The 21,692-nt window shown below is 38.5% G+C and overlaps 1 protein-coding gene across 1 annotated transcript in view; it reads left to right on the top strand.

Moving 5' to 3' along the window:
• Positions 1-18,849, top strand: part of LOC126281677 (high mobility group protein 20A) — an 89,645-nt gene extending 70,796 nt beyond the window's left edge. The window contains exons 6-7 of the mRNA XM_049980842.1: positions 6,563-6,778; positions 18,406-18,849. Coding sequence (XP_049836799.1) covers positions 6,563-6,778; positions 18,406-18,551 — 362 coding nt within the window. The 3' untranslated portion in view covers positions 18,552-18,849. The remainder of the gene's footprint in view (positions 1-6,562; positions 6,779-18,405) is intronic.
• The last annotated feature ends 2,843 nt before the right edge of the window (positions 18,850-21,692 follow it).

The raw sequence follows: 21,692 nt of genomic DNA, 5'->3' as shown, positions 1-21,692 counted from the left end.
AGGGGCAGATCTGGACACTGACCACAATTTATTGATTCTGAAATGTAGATTAAAACTTAAGAAACTGCAAAAAGGTGGCATTTTAAGGAGATGGGACATGGATAAACTGAAAGAACAAGTGGTTGTAGAGAATTTCAGAGAGAGCGGTAGGGAACAATTGACAAGGACGGAGGAAAGAAATACAGTAGAAGAAGAATGGGTAGCTTTGAGAGATGAAATAGTGAAGGCAGCGGAGGATCTAGTAGGTAAAAAGACGAGGGGTAGTAGAAATCCCTGGGTAACAGAAGAGATATAGAATTTAATTGATGAAAGGAGAAAATATAAAAATGCAGTAAATGAAGCAGGCACAAAGGAATACAAACGTCTCAAAAATGAGATCGACAGGAAGTGCAAAATGGCTAAGGAGGGATAGCTAGAGGACAAATGTAAGGATGTAGAGGCATATATCATTACAGGTGAGATAGATACAACCTACAAGACCTTTGGAGAAAAGAGAACTAATGGCTGAGAATGACCCAGTAGCAGCACAGAAATGAGTGGGAGTACTTGTGTTGAGGATGCAAAGCTCATGAGATGTCATGAGGCTCTCCAAAACCCGACCCTGAGGATGAGGTTGTGGTCCACAAGACATCATGGGCATTGAAGTCTCCCAGTAGCAGAAATGGTCTGGGGAGTTGTTCCCCAAGATCTGTGAGAGCTTTGGAGTCAATTGCACATTGCTGAGGTAAACAAAGCAAGCAAACAGTGATCTGACACACATGAATTCGAACTGCAACTGCTTGCAAGTCAGTAGCCTGGTGGAGAGCAGAGGAGTGGAGCGATTATTGACAAACACGACGACCCCTCCCTTGACCCTTTTGCCACTCAGATCATCCTTGTAATGGAGCATATAGGCCCACAGTATGTGATAGAACATATAGCCCCACAGTACAGGGGCATCACGTGCTTTGAAATGTGTTTCCTGCAAACACAAGCCGAGCGAGTGTTCCTGTGCTCAAAGTTTCAGTTCCTCCACATGTGTCCGAACCCACTAATGTTCCACTGTAGGATGGAAGCCATCTATTGTGGGGGTTGGACTTTTAAAGATGACTTTTCCTTTTTTAAGGGTAAGAAATAACTAGCAATTTGATCTAAATTGTCTACTTCTTGTTTTCCTTTGTTGTATTCAGTAACGACTGCTGTTTTATGTTGTCCATGTCCAGATTGATCTTTGGTGATGGAACCGTATCTAAAATGTTTTGTATTTACAGAAAGAACACTGACCTCCTGTCTTTCCATTTCCCAATTGTAGTTCCATCATGTGACTTTACCTACCATTTCACCCTTTTTATGCCGTTTTTCATATTTATGAAAGTTTCCATCTGTTCTTTTCAGTGTCCTTAACAAATTTATCTTCTTTCCAAGCAGCTGTTTTACAAGAAGAATGGATGTATAACAGTTATCTGTAACAACTGTCACCCTATCCAGAAATTTGATAAGCTACCGTTTGATACCTTCTGCCAAGTTTTTAGACACAACATTTGTGCATCCTTTATATGTCACCATGTATAGAGTATATATAATTCAGTCATATAATTTGCAGATCTTAATCCCATATTATGGCCTTTAACTGAAATATACAGTAAAAACTAAACTCGTTTTCTAAGCGATCCATGATGATATTTATTGTTTCCGTGAACTTAAAGAGTTTTATCACCTTTAGCTGACTTATTATCTATGAAATGTTTTAATGGATGAGTAACTGTAGGCAGTTTCTGCTTATTATTTTAGGCAAAATGTTATACTTGAACAGAGCATTATAGTCAAGTAATTTTCTGTTTTTGGGTGCATTATAAGTTATTTGCACTTAATCATGCCAAAAAATCTTTGAATTTCTTCACAATTCATTTCCTTCCAACACTTATTCAGCACACTATGACTTAGATAGTTGCCACCTAAAAACAGTGCAGCATATCTGTTGGGGTCAGTAACAGTGAAATTAATTAGTTCCTCTCTTTTAAATTAAAAATTCTCAGGGCCTCAGCATGCTTTTGCTGAGTACAGGCTAGATGTCTCCAGCTTTCCTGAGCTGGGGACTGGTAAGCACCACCAGTCCTCTGTCACTGTGAACTGAGCATGCTTCAACAACCACTGTGTGGCGCGGCAGGGGAATGTTGTATGTCGCAGGGAACAGAGATCTTGGCTTGACCAACCAGATTGTGGGGATGGTAAAAGCTCTATAAAATAAAAAATAAAAAAACTTTCAGTCTCAGGGTGTACTGCACAACAACGAGGTGAATGTCTGCTGAGATGGAACAGTCGTTGGGGGCAACCTCTGGGGAACCTGATGCTTCTCAGTTGTATAAGGCTTACCTAGGCAAGTTGAAAGCATCACTTGTGGTATATTCAGCTTTTCCTTTTCTCACAAAATATCTTGTGAATGGTGGACAAAGGACAACAGACATATTCCATGTTTCTAGATTTCCAGAAAGTGTTTGGTATGCTGTCCCACTGTAATTTGTTAGCAGAGTACAATGGCCTGTAGATCATCATACACCATATTGGGATGTGCTACCATGTCACTTACAAGCTGTTAGTGCTATAATGCTTAATTTGTGCAACAGGCGCACACTGTTGTATAGTTCTGGAAATTAAAGTAATTATGGCACAGGTTCTGTTTTGATGGTCATCATTAAGAGTAGTTGTAACGTTCAAAATTTGAATTCCCTTAACAGTGTCTTGTTTATTCGTTGCTATAAAAAATCATAGATGTACACTTTGTGCAAGCTTGACATAGGGTATTACTATCTCTGATCTGTCAGTACTCAATTTAACATTGTCTAGAACCAGCTCTTGAATTACAGGCCCAATCAAACTTGTGTAGTCAATCATAAGAAATGCTTTTAGCTTGAATTATTATTTTATGACCAGTTCCTTCCCAGGTGTGACAGCACTCAGCTTTAATATCACATCTGTTGTAATCTATAGCTATCAACAATATTAGCAATATTGCTTGTTTAAGCTTTGCTTTGTTTGCATAGATAATATCTCTACTGTTATTTTGGAACTGACACTCAAATACCTTTTCAAAGTTTAATTCATCTTTCATCAGTCCATAATTGAAATAAAGTCAGCCCAGCATTGGAAAAGTATCCTTCATAACATTTCACTCAAATATTGTGAAATAAAATCACCCAAAACTCAGTTTCATAACTTCATTAATTATGTTGCTATTCAGTATCAGTTTTTTAGTTTTTGCGAAATACATTTTAAATGGCATTTCAGCTTAACACAACTTTACCTGCTCTGATATACAGGACATAAAATCCCGTCTGAGGCCTGTGATCATTTTTCTGTTAATAATTGGCAACCAATGCTGTACAATCGCAATAAAGTCATGAGATGTTCAATTGACTCTTAATTAGAACATGTTACGCGTTTTGGGATTACACTCATTTTCAAGCATCTGTCACAAAAAAGTACAAGGCATGTTTATTAAGTAAGTACCGTTTTGAAATTAAAAAAAAAAAAAGTGCTAAGATATCTCAGTAATTTTATTTTTACATGGAAGCCTGTACCTTAATCTACTTTTCTACATAATTTCCGTCAATATTGAGGCACTTGTCATAACATTGTACCAGTTTTTGAATACCCTCCTCGTAGTAGTCTGCCACCTGACTTGTTAACCACTGCATCACCACGGTTTTGACTTCTTCATCATCTTGAAGACGCTGACCGCCTAGTGTTTCTTCAAGTGCTGGAACAGATGGTAGTCACTGGGCGCAAGATTGAGGCTGTACGGAGGATGATCTAGAGATTCCCATCGAAAAGATGTGATGAGATCTTTGGTCTGATTCGCCATAAGTGAACGGGCATTGTCTTGCAGCAAAACGATGCCCTTGCCCAACTTCCATGGACTGTTGCTTTGATTCTGGTGTGACGTAGGCCACCCATGTTTCATTGCCCGTAACAATTTGGCTTAATAAATCATCACCATAGTTGTGGTACCGCTCAAGGAAAGTCAATGCACTGTCTAAATGTTTGGTTTTGTGCACATCCGTCATTTTTGGTACCCAACATGCGCACAATTTTCAGTAATTCTAGTGATCGGTCACAATGCCATACAAAACACTACAAGAAACAAAAGGAAAATCATCCTGCAAGGAGGAAATCGTAAAGCGTCTGTTTTCTCTGACCTTATTGTCCACTTCCTGCATCAAACTTTCATTAACGACCGAAGGACACTCACTCCGTTGTTCATCATGCACATTTGCGCGGCCATCTTTAAATGCTCTCAACCACTTTCTTACCATTCCATCACTCATAATGTTTTTTCCGTAAACTGCACAGATCTCACGATGAATATCGATCGCTTTTAGGCCTTTAGCACTAAGAAATCTTACAACAGCCTGTACTTCACATTCGGCGGGACTCATGATTATCGAAGGCATCTTAAACACTCAGTACACAATGTAAACAAGGAAAAATCAGACTGTAATGGTGTCAGTGCATAGATTAAGGTACAGGCTTTTATGTAAAAATAAAATTAATGAGATTTCTTAGCACGTCTTTTTTTAATTTCAAAACGCTACTTACTTAAAAAAGACGCCTCGTACAAAACGTAAGTGAACAGCACACTCAACACATCTCATCAAACACGTTGAGACGTGTTGAGTGTGCTGTTCATTTATGTTTTGTACTTTTTTTGTAACATGTGTCTGAAGATGGGTGTAATCCCGAAACGTGTAACATGTTCTAATAAAAGAGTCAATTGAACATCTCATGACTTTATTGCGATTGTACAGCATTGGTTGTCAATTATTTACTTGCTCTGAAAAAATTTTCATCTAAGCCAGTTATTCATGAAATGTTCTTCACGGAGTATTTAAATCTTCCAAATACTTTTGCTTACTTTTTTAGTCTTTGTTACATAGCTTTTACGTACACTGATAATATCACCTCCTCTCATACATTAATGAAATGCACCAACAGCTTCCAACTAATTGTGGCCAAAGCTGAACACATTGTTTAATTTTACAATTCAAGGTACATTTTGTCATCATTACTAATCCATGGTTGGATGAGTTGCTTCAGGATGGCTTCTCTACAAAACAACTGTCAGTTCGACATAAGTGTTGTCCAGTGATAATGGCTGTGTCTTGACAGAAAGACTGTTCTTACGTTTCTTTTTGAAACATAAGAAACGACACACTTTTACATCATTATATATTCACACAAAATATACAAAATCTTTTATTTTTATTAACATTACAAAACTTACAGCTACACATTGTCCACATATCGTGTAGTGGAGAGTTATTGATGGTACACATGGTTTACAAGGTACTGTATCGTCTTAGAAGGGTCCAAGCATGTGGAACTGGTTCTCAGATATGCGAAAAGCTCGAAGACTTCTTGAGTAGTAGAACCCAGTATGTTGTCCCATGTGGTGAATGTTCATCAGAGACAAGTGTGTCTGTCATCAGGAGTGCCCCAGGATGAACTGTACTTGTTCTTTCCATACATAAATGACCTGGCAGATAGAGTGATCAGCCATTTGTGCCTGTTTGCCGAGGGCACATTAGTATATGGGAAAGTGTTGTTGTTGCGTGATTGTTGGAGGATACATGATCACTTGGACAGAATTTCTATTTCGTGTGATGAATATGAGCTTACTCTGAGTGTAGAAAAATGCAAGTTAATGTTGATGAACAGGAAAAATAATCCTGTGATGTTCGACTACAGTATTATTGGTGTGCTGCTTCACACAGTCTTTTCAACTAAGTATCTAGGTGTAACATTGCAAAGTGATATGAAATGGACTGAGCACAAAAGGTCACTAGTGGGGAAGGTGAACGCTCAGTATCAGTTTATTAGGAGAATTTTAGGAAAGTGTAGCTCACTTATAAAGGAGGCCACACGTAGAACACTAATGTTACCTATCCATACGTACTTTTCAAGTCTTCTGAGATTCCCACCAGTGCAGATGAAAGGAAGACATCAAACTAACTTACAGACATGCTGATAGGTTTTTCACTGGTATATTTGATCAGCACTTAAGTATTATGGAGATTCTTCATGAAATCAGTGGAAATTCCAAAAGAAAGATGACATTCTTTTTGCGAAGCATTGAGAAAAATTTAGAGAACAGGCATTTTTGTCTGACTGCAGAATGACTGTACTACCACCAGTGTACATTTCACATCAGTATCATGAAGACAAGATGAGATAAATTAGGGCTAGTTTGGAAGCATATAAATAGTCACTTTTCCTTTGCTCCAATTGTGGGTGGACTACAAAAGGGAATGACTAGTATTGGTAAAAGTGACACTGCCTTGTACCATATGGTGGCCAGGTGAGTATGTATATAGATACAGATGTAGACGCAAATGTGCATGAACTATTGTAGAGAATATTTATATACTTCAGACTTTCAATAATTTGGATTGTGGAACTTGCCCAAATTAGTGCAGTTTTACTGTAGATTCTTTAATTTGCCATCTTCAAATCTTACTGTTTCACATTTTCAGTCCTTTGAGTATTTATTTGGTTTCACATTATAGTTACAAAACCTCTTTTTCAGCTCGTGAGGCTGAACTGCGACAGTTACGAAAGTCTAACACAGATTATGAACAACAGAATGCTATTTTGCAAAAGCATATTGAAAACATGAAAGCAGCTGTCGAGAAGCTGGAGGCTGAGACAGTGCAACAACAGAGTAGTAATAATGCACTCCAGCAACATCTGGAACATCTGAGGACAAACCTCTCGGCAGCATTTTCATCACTCCCTCTCCCAGGTACTGTTAAGATTTGTTTTATCATAACATAATTTATGCATAATTACTATTCACAGTGGAAAAGTATTAAAGCTGTCACTTTTAAAAGATACTATAGTATACTAGAAACAGCTGAAAATATTTTAAATAACTGGTATGGATTATTAAAATACAGGGTGGTCCGTCGGTTCTTAAACAGAAGCTTAAAGTCAGTCAGCATGTGACGGAATGGAGGCTGCCCTGTATTCATCCTCAAGTTAAATTGTGTTATGTGTGGCCAAAATTCTCATTACTCATTATTATTAGTTACTTACTTGTACATTCCATACATCGTAATTGTAGCCTCTCGCTATGATATGGAATGATATGGTTTACAGTTATAGTAAATCTCCTCAGCAGGAGATATGGCAACATGTTTAGCACCCCATCCCCCAAACATACACACTACTACATATTCAGAAATTCTTCTATGGTGGAGGGGGCTTTGCAAGAAGATATGATTTGATTTTGTGTTCAAAGTTAATTTTATTACCCATTAAATTCTTTATATCACTGGGTAGGTGGTCAGAGATTTTTATGGCTGAATACCTCACTTCTTTCTGTTCCACATTAAGGCTGAGTGATGAATAGTGTAAATCATTTCTCCTTCTAGTGTTTACCAGTGTTGCTTTTGTTCTTTAACTGTGATGAAGTGTCAGCAACAATTTCATAAATGAGTAAATGTCTGCAAGGCTGTTGTCAGTATGCCCAAATAAAGATATGTCTGCAATAGGTTCTAGAGCAGACATCACATATTATCCTTGTTACACACTTCTATGCAACAAACACTTTTTTCCTGAATGACAAGTTACCATAGAATATAATGTTGCAAGACATTTGCGAATGAAAATAGAAAAAGTAAATCAACTTCTTTACATTTTCATCCCCAAAAAATGATTTTATGCTTAATATAAAAGTTACAGAGCTAAGATATTTAAGAAGGTGTGTAACATGATTTATCCTCATGCTTTATTTCTAATAATGCAGTCAGAACTTGTGCAATATTGAATTGTGTGTATTTTGTTTTATGTAAATTCGGTGATAGTCCATTTGTGGACATCCAATTATTAATTTTCAAGAAAATATTATTTACATCTTCAAGTGTTAAGCTTACTCTGTTAAGTTTGATTATAATACTGGCATCATCAGAAAAGACAAATATTTCTGCTTCTTGGATATCTAATGGAATATTAGTTGCATATAAAAGCAAGTGCACACTCAGTGTCAATCCCTGTGGTACATCTGCAGTAATAATCCCTTATTCTGAAGATTCTGTTTCATTGTGTACTGATCCTCTTACTGCAACACCCTGTGCCTTTTTAGCTGGAGAAAGTGTTTTTAAGGGTTTCTCTTTTATGATTAGGCACAGCTAGGATACTAGATAAGTGAGACCTTGTGTTGCAACTATAATGAGATGACAAATCATGATCTGTAAGTCAGGCATTTGTGTGAGTGCATCATCATTTTGTAATGGGTTTGAGTGTTCTCCCTCTACTGGAGGTTGGTGAATCAACATGAAGCAAAAACACATCATTATGAGAAGCCTTTGTTTACTTCCCAACATGGTGTACTGGTGGCTTCTAACCACATCAGTTGGCACTGGATGGCAGCAGCATACTCTTGAAGTATACTGCTGGTATAAATCTGCACATGAAAGATTGGTAGGGGTGGGATCTGTGCAACTCTACACTTCAGTCAGCAATCATCAGCAAAACTATGAGTAGGACTGACATGAACGCTCACCACACAGTCTGTGCTGATTTTCATTATGACACTGCCTTATAAGTCCAAATAGTGGCTCCATTGACAACTGACCATTCTGGGAGACTAGCATTTAGTGCACAGAGGTGAGAAGGAGTGAACCCAGGGTAGCATTCAGGTAGTTCAGATTTTCCCTTTGGAATTATTCGTTTGTACCTGTGATCACATTCCAAGGGCGCTCCTACACATGTTTCTCCACACAGAACAGGTTGAGCTCTCATGACCCTGACACCATATGTACTAGCTTTGTGGGGTATACTGTGACTTGTTTGGCCTGACAGCAGCCTGGGACTCACTATCACAACCTTTATTACCATGACATTGTACACACTTCGGAAAATAATTGACATATTGCACTACATATCACCAATGTTTCCTACCAGATCAAATCAAACAAAATTTTCTAGTATCATCACTGCACATACTGTAACGGGCCACCCCACAACCTTGGGCATGCCGTTGGAGTAACTGTAGTAGTAGTTCGTTTAGTCCACCGTGTCTTAACTGTCTTCTCCCCCCAATTCTCTCCCTCTGTTGAGGAAGTAAACAGTAGCTAAGTCAGGACTTCCAGGACACCCTTAAAAGGGCAGATATGTCCCATGTGCACCACAATGGTAAAAATTGGGAGATATAGCTATATGTTTACGCAAGGGGTTATTTCAGTTACCTGATAAAACCCCTGTTTTTAGCAGACCTCCCTACTGCTCTAGGGCTTTTGTATTTACTTTTTTAACCTGGCACCATATGCCCCTCAATCTCTAGAAAGGTTACATATACCTGAGACATCTTCCATAGATGGCACTTTGGACTGTTTGATAGGGGAGGGCACCTTCTGACTATAAAAAACTTCATATGGTGATGTTCCTGTACTTTGATGCACTTTTGAGCAATAGGCTGCACCAGATATGGTAGTAGAGTGTTATATTCACATAATAATTTAACATTTTCCCTGTGGTTCTGTGCACCTTTTCTTTCCTCATTTGTAAGTGTAGTGCACCTGTCGGCAACTTCTGAATCCATAAAAGTTGACGCACATGTTTCAGTAGTTCAGAGATAAAATTAGTATCTTGAACATTAATCCAGGTTTCCCAAACCAGACTTAAAAATCCATGGCTCACCATTTCCAGAGCTACTGTCTGTGCCCACTGATTTGGCACAACAGTCATAGACAAATAGCTTGAAAGGTGATTGATTAGTCAAGACATTGAGTACCTGCCAGTTTATGTGTGAATAGTCCAAGAATATCCAAACCAATCATCTGGAAAGGCCTTTTGGTGTCTGCAATCCCTATAATACAATTTGTTGATGACTGAGCAGAGCCCTCTTTACACTGTGTGTGCTGTTTTTCGCATATTGCTCCATGTCCCACTTGCTTGTTTTCCATCAATAATTTTCCACAATACTTTGCTCAGCAGTTTGACGACCTCCATGCCCTGCTAAGCTAAGAGTTGTGGACCTGTCTGAACACTTTGTCGCATAAACTTTCTGGTACAAACCTACTTTGTTTGTACGATACTCCATCATCGGCACAGAACTGGGGTTCTATCACAAACTGCTGACAAACTTGGTCAACAGCCTGAGCCCTCTGCCATTCCACTGCAGAAAAATCAACATGTTCCATTGTATGTACCTTGTGACTTTACCAGGCATTGCTGTGTGTTTATCTGGGGTGGTGTACTACTGCAAAATCAAACTCACTGTGCAACAAAGTCCATTAGATTAAGCAACACATTGGGTCTTGAAGGACCATGAGTCATTTCAATGGTGCAGGACCTGTTATGACTTTTAAATGTCGAACATGTAGGTTGCAACGGAAATGTGTGATACAACGAATCAGGCTGAGTCTCTCTTTCTTTGTAGTTGAATGATTCTTTTCTACCTTATTCAGTTGTATAGATGCATAGACTAATGTGTGCTGTGCCCTTCTATTGTCTGGCTTAACACACATCCTAAGGCTTGGTGCTGGTACCACAAGATAGTATGAATTGTTTTTGATAATATGGGAAAATGAGGCAAGGACCAGAGTTCAACAGCTCCTTTACACCCACAGAGTCTTGCTCGTAAGCCAGAAACCACTAAAACTTGATTCCTTTCTTTAACAGATGTCTGAGATGCCTCACTACTTCTGCAAACTTTGGTGCAAACTTTCTGTAATAATTAGCCAAACCTGAAAAGGACTCAAGATGTTTTTGTATTGTAGAAGCAGAACATTCACGCATGGTTTGTATGAGCCAAGGGTCTGCTTGCATGCCATCCTGACCAATAACATGGTCCAAATAGTGAACTTTCTTCAATATGAAATGACAGTTTTCCAAAGTAAGTGTCAGCTGTGCCACTCAGAATTGTAAAATAACAGCATTGCCCCAGGTTATCCAAATGTATGTGATTTTTGGCTTTGGGTATGCATCTCATCTGTATGCTGATTCAAATATTGATAGTCCCAACAGAAAGTATAGGCACTACTGCTGTTAGAGTTCTTCTTTGGTACAGTAAATACCATCACTCCAACGGGTGGTACCCTCTTCAATTAATCCATCATGGAATTGTTGGCTTACAAATTTCTCCATCACCAGTTGGAAGTTACGTGGGACGCAGTACGGTTTTCTGTACACTGGCAGTACATTCCCAGTGCTCTGTTTTGGGCATAGCTGGAATGGTCTGGGAGGGTCGAACAATTTCTCGTATTCCACTCATAACTTTACCATTATTTTGTATCAGTTTCTTGCAAATGTGAAACATTTCTCCCCAGTGTTGCTGAATCGGCAGACTGTTACAGCTTAGAATACCATATATTAAAATCTCTAATTCTTCTTCCTCCAACATTTCCAGGTTGGCTGTCAGTTCACCTCCTGTTAACTCCACTTTCATTGACCCAAAGTTATCTATGTTGATGGGCGTTAACAGGCATCTACCAACTTCTTGCACTTATGACAAACTATAGTGTACAAAGCACCGTGCCTTTTTCAGTTCCACAATTTCTGCCAAGGGTTCAGCTGGCAAATCTACTCCTATTTTTCCCCACGCTAGCTGTCGTATACCTTTCAGTATTTTGTCCTAAAAGTAGAGTCCAATGGAACATACACACAGTCTATATAGTTCCTGCTACATGCCATGCAGCATTTCGGTTTTTCCAGCAGTAAAGTGTAAACAGAACCATGTCCCATCCAGCTCCATGCGCACTGTTCCTGGTTGACTTTGGAATTATCAGAAAATCCAGTTCAAATATGACATCTTATCTATTGCCAATCCGAGGTACTACTTCCATGTAAGCTGAAAGTCTTTCCCTCCCACTCGAAAATTGATCGATGCTGAAGCGAGTAAATGAATACTACTCTCATGTATGCTGCCTAGTGTACAAGGAGGCGGGTTCATTTTCTTCATACCACATACACCCTAACATTCTACAAATACCTGTGACCCCATATCCAGTAAAAATCTACACACCCTACCTCCTACATAGCTGGTCAAACAAAAGTCTGCCACTGATTCAGCACACAGGTATCCTGTGCTGACAAACTGGGAACACTGCACAGTGGCCCCATCGTTCCTTTTCTTGTTTAAGCATGGGGTGCAATCTCTAACCTGCAGAAAACTTCCCTGTGCTTGTGAAAACCTGCACAAATATTCCCATTGTGACTGTTCAGCTCTATTTCATCTCCCAACTAAGGTGTGAACAGGTCGACCACATTGATAGCATGATTTATGGCTTAAAGACCGTCTTCTTGTTCCTTCTTTTGGTCACTGCATCTATCTTCACTAATTTTATTGCAGTTGCTACAACTTCATTTAAAGATTCTGGGAATTGTACTTGTGCTTAGCGGAAAATTTTGGTTGGCAAACCCATGAAGAACATGTGCAGCACTCTCTGCTATGCTTCCTGCAGAAGGATATTGTTGGCACCCTTCAACTCATAAGTATTAATTTTAATTTTCTTATCTGATCAACAAAGCTTTCTACAGACTCTCCCTGCTTTTCTGCTATACTATTAAGCTGCTCACTGTAATACATAGCTATATTTTTCCTCCTATATCATTCTACTAATCCTTCCCGCAGGTTCTGAAAACACTGAGCATTTCGCAATTTTTCTTGGCACATTATGTATGCCATAGCATTTGTTGTTAATTTTAACCAAGCCATACTTAGTAATTGCTCATCAGTCCATCCCTGCAATTTGTCTATAAAAACCAAGATAGTTCCTCCTCATGCAAAAATTTGGTCCACTGAATTCCTGATTCAGTGTAAGGCTAACGAAAACAGATACTCAGACACATTTAGAATCTTCCCACAATTTTTATAGTTCCAGTCAGTGGCTTGCTCAGAAAACCAGCACTAGTCCTGCGAATAACAGTATAGTTGATACATGTTATTACATTTTGGCTTTTGTCCACACTATATTACTTATGTAATTCATTCACTGCTTTATGTGACAACTCTTCAGGCTGTTTCACTGAGGGGTCCATAACAAATGTACTGTCTATATGAATTTGATCTGTCCATTTGGTAGCAAGATCAAACCACCTCATAGAGGTAGGGTTGGAGATCATAGGAGGCATCCTACCACATACTCTTGCTTGATATGTCCAATGTTATAGAATTATGCTCTTTTCCATGAATTATCCATAAATCTATACCTAGCTTCAACAACATATCAGTCATCTTCATCAACATAGTTACACAATTTCCCATGTTACACATTATCCTAATAGCTTATTACATCTTTTCACTACATCATGAAACAAGCACAGAAGTTTGACTAAATGAACTTAACGAAAATTATTTACAAAGAAAGAATCTTTGGTAAAGTCAATGTAGTTGAATTTCTGATCATTACATGTGGAGAACTATCACTTGAATCTTAGATCTTTAAAGTTATTCTCTCGTCCCCAAGAGCCATTCAGTGTATCATACTCCGTAAGCTGTGTGATGCTACTGACTTATCAGTGAATCATACTCTTTAAGCTCTGTGATACTACTGACATATCTATTTAACCACATGTGCTCTACCAGCTGCAACTTGTACCCTCTTAATTCAAGTTCCATTACTCAATAATATTTTACCCTTGTCAATTTCTCAGAAATCTGATATGTTCTCTCATTATGACTCCAGTTATTTCTTATACTGATTCTGACAGTTATCTTAGGTAAATTATCTGCTATCTCGCTGTTACGACTTCGAGATACTAAGAGTGGTATAACAGTGACATCATGGCCAGAGACGAATCTCACATCCAGGATATCTCAGTGCCTTGCCACACTATTTTAAGTCAGTAAAGCATGAGGAGAGGAAAAAAACCTGAACTAAAATACGCTGTTGCAACAGTAGCCTATTTGGTATACTGTCAACTTTGTATCACAGCTTACTACTACATCACTAGAGAATAGGGTCAGAGATACAAGCAGAAGGAGTACAACACAGAAACAGAAAGGAAGAGAAAAGCTCCACACACAACACAGGTACTCTGTGGACATTAAAGTACATACCTGTTAGTGTAGATTACTGGAGGACTGTTAAATTTCATAACTCATGTGACAGCACTATTTAAAATAAATTAAACCCACATTCACCTACTATTTACATATTTCTAGACCTCCCTGATTCCCATGGCCTACCACTTCTCAGCCACAAACTGTCCTCACACTGCCTGGTATAATGATTTGTTTGTCAGCATTTCTAATGTACTACATAATGTGAACCAAAACATAAGAACCGCATCACCTGGTAGGCTACACTGTGAGCACATAATTGAGTCATCGATTTGTTCCTTGGGCCCTTCCCAGAAACCATGAACACATCTATTCTTGACATAATCAAGACACATCAATAGAAGGGACATGGACACAAACCAAGGAAGCAAGATGGGAGATACCCACAAGCAGTTAAAGAATATACACAGTGCTACGTACTCTCAACTGCATCAATGGTGACTGTATCACCTAACCTGTCTTGTCTCTGACACCACTTATAACAGGTGTGAGTGTCCTTTGGTGGAGGTCAGTGGTTCAGGGTGAGTCAGAAACAGCTCACCATTTGGTGAAGCTGTTATTTGCTTTCCAACCAAGCGTAGGGGTGGCTTGTGCTCATGTTAGGAGACGTTGTGCTCTTGAAGCATATTGGTGATGCTGCCAGCTGTTGTTACATTTAGCTCAGCATGGTGGCGAGTGGACCTTGCAACTTTGGCATCCTTCGGCGGCCAGCAGTGTTGGCTCAGCTGCTGTTCAGGTTACACAGCTGGGTTTACCAGTAGGGGTGGTTGGCTGATGGTCACCCTGGTGTGAGGCGGTAGAGGTGTATGGTTACATACCCTAGATCTGCATCTGGCGAGCAGCAACTAATGTTGGCTGACGTTCAGTGGCTCTATGGCTTCAGTTGGAGACTTGCACAACGGCAATCAAGTGTATGCTCCTATGTCACGCATTCTCTGACTGCCAATTCGGTAGTGTTCTGAGCATTCTGCTTATGAATGTTGTGACCAGTGTGAGCATTAAACGATGGTTTAATGAGTTATTTAGTGAATTTTCATTCCATTTGTTGCAAGTTGTCATGTCTGATGATGGTGGTAAGTGACAAATTCTACAAGTCATTATTTGCAGGATACAAGCTATCTTCAACCACAAAGCCCTTCTATGTGTGTACTGCAACTGTCACTTGGAACAGGCAACACTGCGATCTCGGTCCATGCCCCAACTGCATGACCCTCCAACATTTATGAATCAAGCTATAGGGGAGCTTTGGTTCAATCTTTGGCCCATCAATGCTTTGGTTGGATCTCCTGGCAATCAGTCCTGTCCAGGAGATAGTGGACCAGTAGCAGCCTCATGGCAGAATCCAACACTACAGCAGATGCTGCCATTACACATTGCAGTGGTTTGCATATGAAATGTCCTGGATGGGATGCAAATAATGTAATGAGTAAATGCACTGCATACGGCTATCATCAATATCCTGCAAGATGCAGCGACTACTGTGCTTCATGATGTGTACTGAAAGATGCCTGATCAACAGTTGATGTTGCTTAATTGGTAACCATTTCAGATCATCTAGCTTTTTCTGCGACAGAGCACTGTGGGTATGAGTAGTTTGCCTGGAGGTACTGACTGAAATGGTTTGCGATTACACATGTGCTTCACTCTGCTCATATCTGCATGATCTTGATCTGTTTGGCTTGTGTTAATGCCATCAGCTTTATGAAGGAAACATCATATCATAGGTAAAGAATGAATAAAGGCTCAGTTGTTTTTCTCATGTAATTTGAATCTATTGAAGTGTCATGTGACCATCTTTCCATTTGAAAATTATGATTTGTGTCAAGAAGCTGCCAATGTCGCATCACATCTCATACTATTTAACTTTGAATTTCAGTGTAGATACCTATCTTTGTTTTAGAATGGTGGTTCCACACCTGTGGACCACCATTTACACATCTCATTATTAATTTTGGCGAAAAGAAACCCTGGGAAGTCAAACATACTACACAAAGAGTTTATTGGCAAGCTGTAGAGCTTTGAATGATCTAAAGTCTGATCAGAAATTACTTACTTGGTAATTGATGCTCCAGCTTAACACTCCCCTAACATAAATTCAAATAAAAATGTACTTTTGCATTGCATTTTGCTCCTATGAAATTACGAAATGTGACAAAAATTAAGTAATTTTGGTACAAGAATGAAGAAATTTTTGAAAAATTTACTTATCTAATAAATCCAGCTGTTGGTGATAGTGATCATCAGTGTGCTTTCAAAAATATGAGTTGAGGGATCTTTATTTGAGTGATCATAACAATATGTATGCAAAATGTATGATCTTATTCACTTTTTAAATTATCTTCGATGTTGCTCCACAAAAATCACGACAGCCAACAAACATGATTTTGTGCTACTCCAAAAGTGAACTTACAACATCCCTGACTACCCACCATGAACTGCCCAGAACTGCATTGGTGGATACAGCTGCCGGAACGTTCTAACAATTAAAGGCAGAGTAATTATTGTTGATAATAGAATTTTAATTACAAATACAAAAATAATTATATTGACATTGGCACACACCACGGCATACTTTGCAAAACGTAAATACAGATTTTCTGCTCAAAAATAAGAAATATGCATAATTTTAGTTTCACTTTTATAACATTTACATTTCCTGGCAAGCAGAGTTAATTAGGTTTTAATTAAACCTATAGTAGTTTTTCAGTTCCATTACTAACATTGGTGAAATAACTGTATATTGTACATATTAACATAGGGTTCCTACTTTTACTTGTAGTTACAAAAATAATTAAATGTGACAGAGTTTACATACCAAATGAATGTACCTTTTAATAATTGAGAAATAGTGGCATCATATATGCTTACGGTTATTGTAATAAACACTAATAAACATTAGTGAAAAAATAGAGGTGCAAGATTGACTATTTATGCACGTAATTAAAGTTGGTTCAATTGATACACTAAACTTGTATATCCCATACTTCAGTTATTGCTTCTCAGTCCGTTACATTAAAATTTCCATGTTTCACTTTGAGTGTGAAGCGAAAGTTTTTATTTCCAGTTTTTTTATGAATTTTCATTAACTAGTGATTTTGAGATATGAGGTGTGATCAAAAAGTAACCAGAATTTTTTTAATTTTAAGGGCTGTATAAATCCGATTTTCAATTTCCCCCCCCCCCCCCCCCCCCCCGAATGCTTAGCAAATATTTAATAACGAAGAAGAGGGCTCAAAGAATTTTCACTAAATTTTCCTTGAAAAAGGGAAAAAAGTGCAGCACCACTTTTGAAATGTTGCCTTTGACTTTTGGGAAATCCACTATGAGTAAGACAAGAGTTTACCACTGATATAAATGTTTCAAGGAGGGTCAGGAAGACATTGAACACAATGATGCTCTAGCACAGCAGTTACTGGCGACAGTGTGGAAGGAGTCAAGAAAATGGATCTGGAAAATTGTCATATCACCATCAGAGAGGTTGCTGATGATGTCGGCATATCCTTTGGCTCATGCCAAACAGTTTTTTTCAGATGTTTCGGGCATGAAACATGTAGCAGCAAAGTCTGTTCCAAAATTGTTGTCATGTAGACTTTGGCCAGGAATTGCTGAATGAAGTCAACAACAATCCAGAACTGCTAAATAAGATTATGACATTGAAACCAACACCCAATCATCCCAATGGAAACTGTTTGCAGAACCAAGACAAAAAAATTCAACAAGTTCAATCACACCTGAAGGTTCTTCTCATTGTTTTGTTTGTTTATAGTGGAATAGTGCCTTGTGAGTTCTTGCCTGGTTGTACGGTCATTAAGAATACCACCTGAAAGTTATGTGCCATTTGCCTGAAGCAGTTCCAAGAAAATGACCGGAATAGTGGCAAAATCACTCAAGGAAACTGCATCACAAAAATGCTCCCAAAATTGCATCACGATAATGTTCCCACATTCACCTCAAAGCTTGTTCATGATTTTTTTGGCAAAAAAACAAAACAAAGATGTTGCCTCAGCCATCGTATTCACCAGACTTCCCAGGGCTGAAGAGAACCATGAAAGGATGTTGTTTTGCTTCCATTGATGAGATTAAAAACAATTGCTGAAGGATCTGAACACCATTTTAAAAAATGAGTTCCAGAGTGCTTCCAAGATTGGAAAAAGCACTTGCACAACATTTTTGTATCTGAGAGGAATTGCTTTGAAAGGGACAAAGTTGATAATGTTAAATAAATGAATGTACTTTAGGAAAAACAAAAATTCCCATTACTTTTTGATCACATCCCATTTATTTCATTAGAGTAAACATTGGCCAGGAATCCATTTCATGCAATGCCAGCTGTGTTTGTAATTCAACTAGTAATTTGTCTGCAGGAACTAATGAGCTGCCCACAGTTGCTACTGTTGACGGCTATATAACAAGACTTAATGCAGTTCTTATGGACCAGTCAGCTCCAGACCATGACGGACTTGCAGTCCGTGTGCGAGAGTTGGTCAACAGTTTAGAGTTTCCAGGATGACCTTTCAGAGTGACAGAAAAAATAAGGACATTATAGCCACAAACTGTAACAGACAATTTACTATAAAATATTTCATTTCTCATCTTAATTTTCATTGTACAAGATACTGCAGTTCATCTGTACATTAGCTTTAAAATAAAATGACGTGGGTATGCTCTCTCAAATAGCAATTTTTTATTGTAATATCCTACAAAGACTGGAAACAATTTTTAAAAAGTGAAAGTACAGTGGTGTAAGTATGAAATTGTATATTTTAATTTGGTTCAGCTTAGTAATTAAAGTAAAAAATAAATCTCTTCAGTGCTGTGCTTATTGAAAACATGTCCGTTAATCTTCAAAAGAACAGTAAGCACACATGTTTTGACTTTCATTAAGATTTCTCACTTATTTCCATACTTATTATTGCAGGGAAAGAATGTAAATAAGGATGTTTGCTCTGTAGTTTCTGTATCAGAAGCTCAGTTTACAAGAATTTCATCTCCTATGACACAGTACTTGCTTCCTTCCAGACTTCATTATGATTGTTACATTGTCTTTTAATATACTTTACTTGGCCTTGTAATTGGTATCAGCACAATTTTATTGTTTGCTTGTATTGACTCAGATGAAAAAGAAAAGATTTTTAGCAGAACATTATTTTTTCCCAAGTGTTTGAATTCCTATTCATCCATATTAATGACATGACCCTTTAGATTCAAGACTTCACTTCAATCAAATAAGACAGTAGCTATAAGGAGGGTAATAAACTGGACTATGCATGTTGTCCCAGGAATTCTCATTGACCGCAGTTTGGGTAAATGTCATTGAATCACTTGTCCAATTGTTAGTAAAAGTTGTTGACAAAATCTTCATACATATGAATTTTGTGAAAGTAATGTTGTCGTGTGTTGAAGTACTAGACCCCGTTTTTTTAAGGATAAATATGACAGCATGCTCCCATCCCTTAAAAGTACCTCAACCTCTTTATACATTTTGTCAATGTGTATATAGAAGATAGGATGTACCAAACCAGAGTGCACACACATACACACACACACACACACACACACACAGTATATAATGTATACACACAAGTTTATCAGGGAGGGAAAGAAATCATAAGGAAAAACATCACAGAAACTTTTCCCAAATTATCTATTCTTTACCGCACTACACAGGCTGTTAAAAATAAAGTACGGCATTTGAACAGCCCACTGGTATGCATTACAGAGCACTGAAGAAGAAGCACTGAAGTAGACCTATAAGGCTATCGTCAACAGGGTGGTACATGGTGTATCCATAAATTGCAGTTGGCTGCCCTGGTGAAATACACTTTGAACACTGCACAGATATTGCAGCTGTGGGAGTGTCTACCTGAACTGGTCTTTTTATGCAAGCACAGTGGTCATTGCAACGGACCAGAAAACATAACCATTTGGGTATCCTGAGAAAAACAGTACTCTCAGGTGGGTGAGGCAATGGAGGAATACTGATAGTGTTTTGAATCAGCAGTCTCTAGGGTGGAGTGTTTGAACATGTGAGAACCTGGAACGTCGCAGTCACAGACATTCAACACCGCAAAATGCGCAAACATGACATCTGTCACACTTGGCTGCTTACTGGATTATTTGCATTTTTTTCATATTAACAACTGGTGGTTTAAGAGTTGACTGCCTTGACATTCTTGTAATTTTTAACTGAAATCCACTGTTTCTCCAGCAGCTGTTGATGTCCAAGGAATCAAATCCTTTCATAACTGGTTATGTTAATAATTTCCGGTATTTGTCAGAAGAAACTCCACAATGCTTACATAAAAAGCCCCAGGTGAGTCCAAAAGTAGTTGTATGGTGCAGTTGGCACATTGAGGTTCTTGGCCTTTGTGTCTTTGAGGGCGACACCAGGTGTGGAGCAAAAGTGAATGCTGACCACTACTACAAATTGTTGCAGAAATTCTTTATTCTAGAACTGCAGGCAAGAGGTTGCTGAATAATACTTAGTTTCAATAGGATGGTAGAATAGCTCACACAGCACTCCAAAGAAAGGCTGTTCTCCAACAAATGATTCCAAACCAGGTGATATGCCACTTCGGCAGTGTGAGATGACCAACCCAATCCCCATATGTGCCATTCCTTTAGGTGGTGGTATGAATGCTTTCAGCAATGCATCCAAGCAAATGGGGCATTTGTAGAAAATTAATTTCAAGGTGTCTGCCAATGTATTTACAAACTGTCGTAATTTCTAATTTGTGTACTTTTTATTTCCAAATGTGTTAAACTACTACTTCCATTCACCATTTTTCTGTTATCGTGTCCAGTTGGTAAATGTAATATGTGCCACCCTGTATGAACACGCGAGTTGCTATTGGAAAACTATCTTACATTGTGGGGGATCATGTATTTGCATCAGAAATGGCAAATGTTTTAAAGTTAGGGAAGATCTAATTATAATGAGTGTAGATAAACATTTTGAATTGGCAGCCATTGAACTAACAAAGCTAAGTAATCACAAGCGGTTAATCATTCTGTGCTTGAGGCAACAATAATGCAAATTTTTGGATGGAGCATTATTTAAAATAAGTGAGAGGCAACCATTCACCTATAGTAAATCAATGAGTGGACTACAATAACACATAACAGAAAGCAGCATTCACGCTAGCTTTTAAGCATTAATTATTTGCCAAGCAATAGTCACACATTCACATGCACACTCACATAGACACCCAAATGCACACTCCCATGGGCATGGAAAGACTATTTATTGATTCTCGGTTTTGAAAGCAGTTGCCTGAGCTGATGGGAGGTGGAGAGGGGATAGGTAAGGATACAAGGAGAGGGTAGTGGAAAACAGGCATGTTTTGGACAGATGACTTCATGGCCACACAACAAGATGAAAAGAATACCGAGGGTACAACAAAAGAGATGTAAGCAGTGGGAGGGAGAGGGGAGGGGCGTAACTGAAGGGGGAAATGGGGAGGGGGAGGTGAAGACAGAGAGGAGAGAGAAGGGAGAGGGGTTGAAAAGGACTGGTCCAACAGAAATATTTTTTGGAAATACTGGGAAAATTATGTTTTCCGTGTGCAGCCAAATGTAAATGAGAACGTGCTGTTAATACTTGGCAACCAGGAAAGTCATATCATCATGGACAGTTTCATTCTAGCAAAGG

This window comes from Schistocerca gregaria, chromosome 7 (assembly GCF_023897955.1).
Source record: "Schistocerca gregaria isolate iqSchGreg1 chromosome 7, iqSchGreg1.2, whole genome shotgun sequence".
Lineage (NCBI taxonomy): Eukaryota > Metazoa > Arthropoda > Insecta > Orthoptera > Acrididae > Schistocerca > Schistocerca gregaria.
Note: the sequence above shows the minus strand (reverse complement) of the source record. Positions and strands in the feature narration are given on the sequence as shown.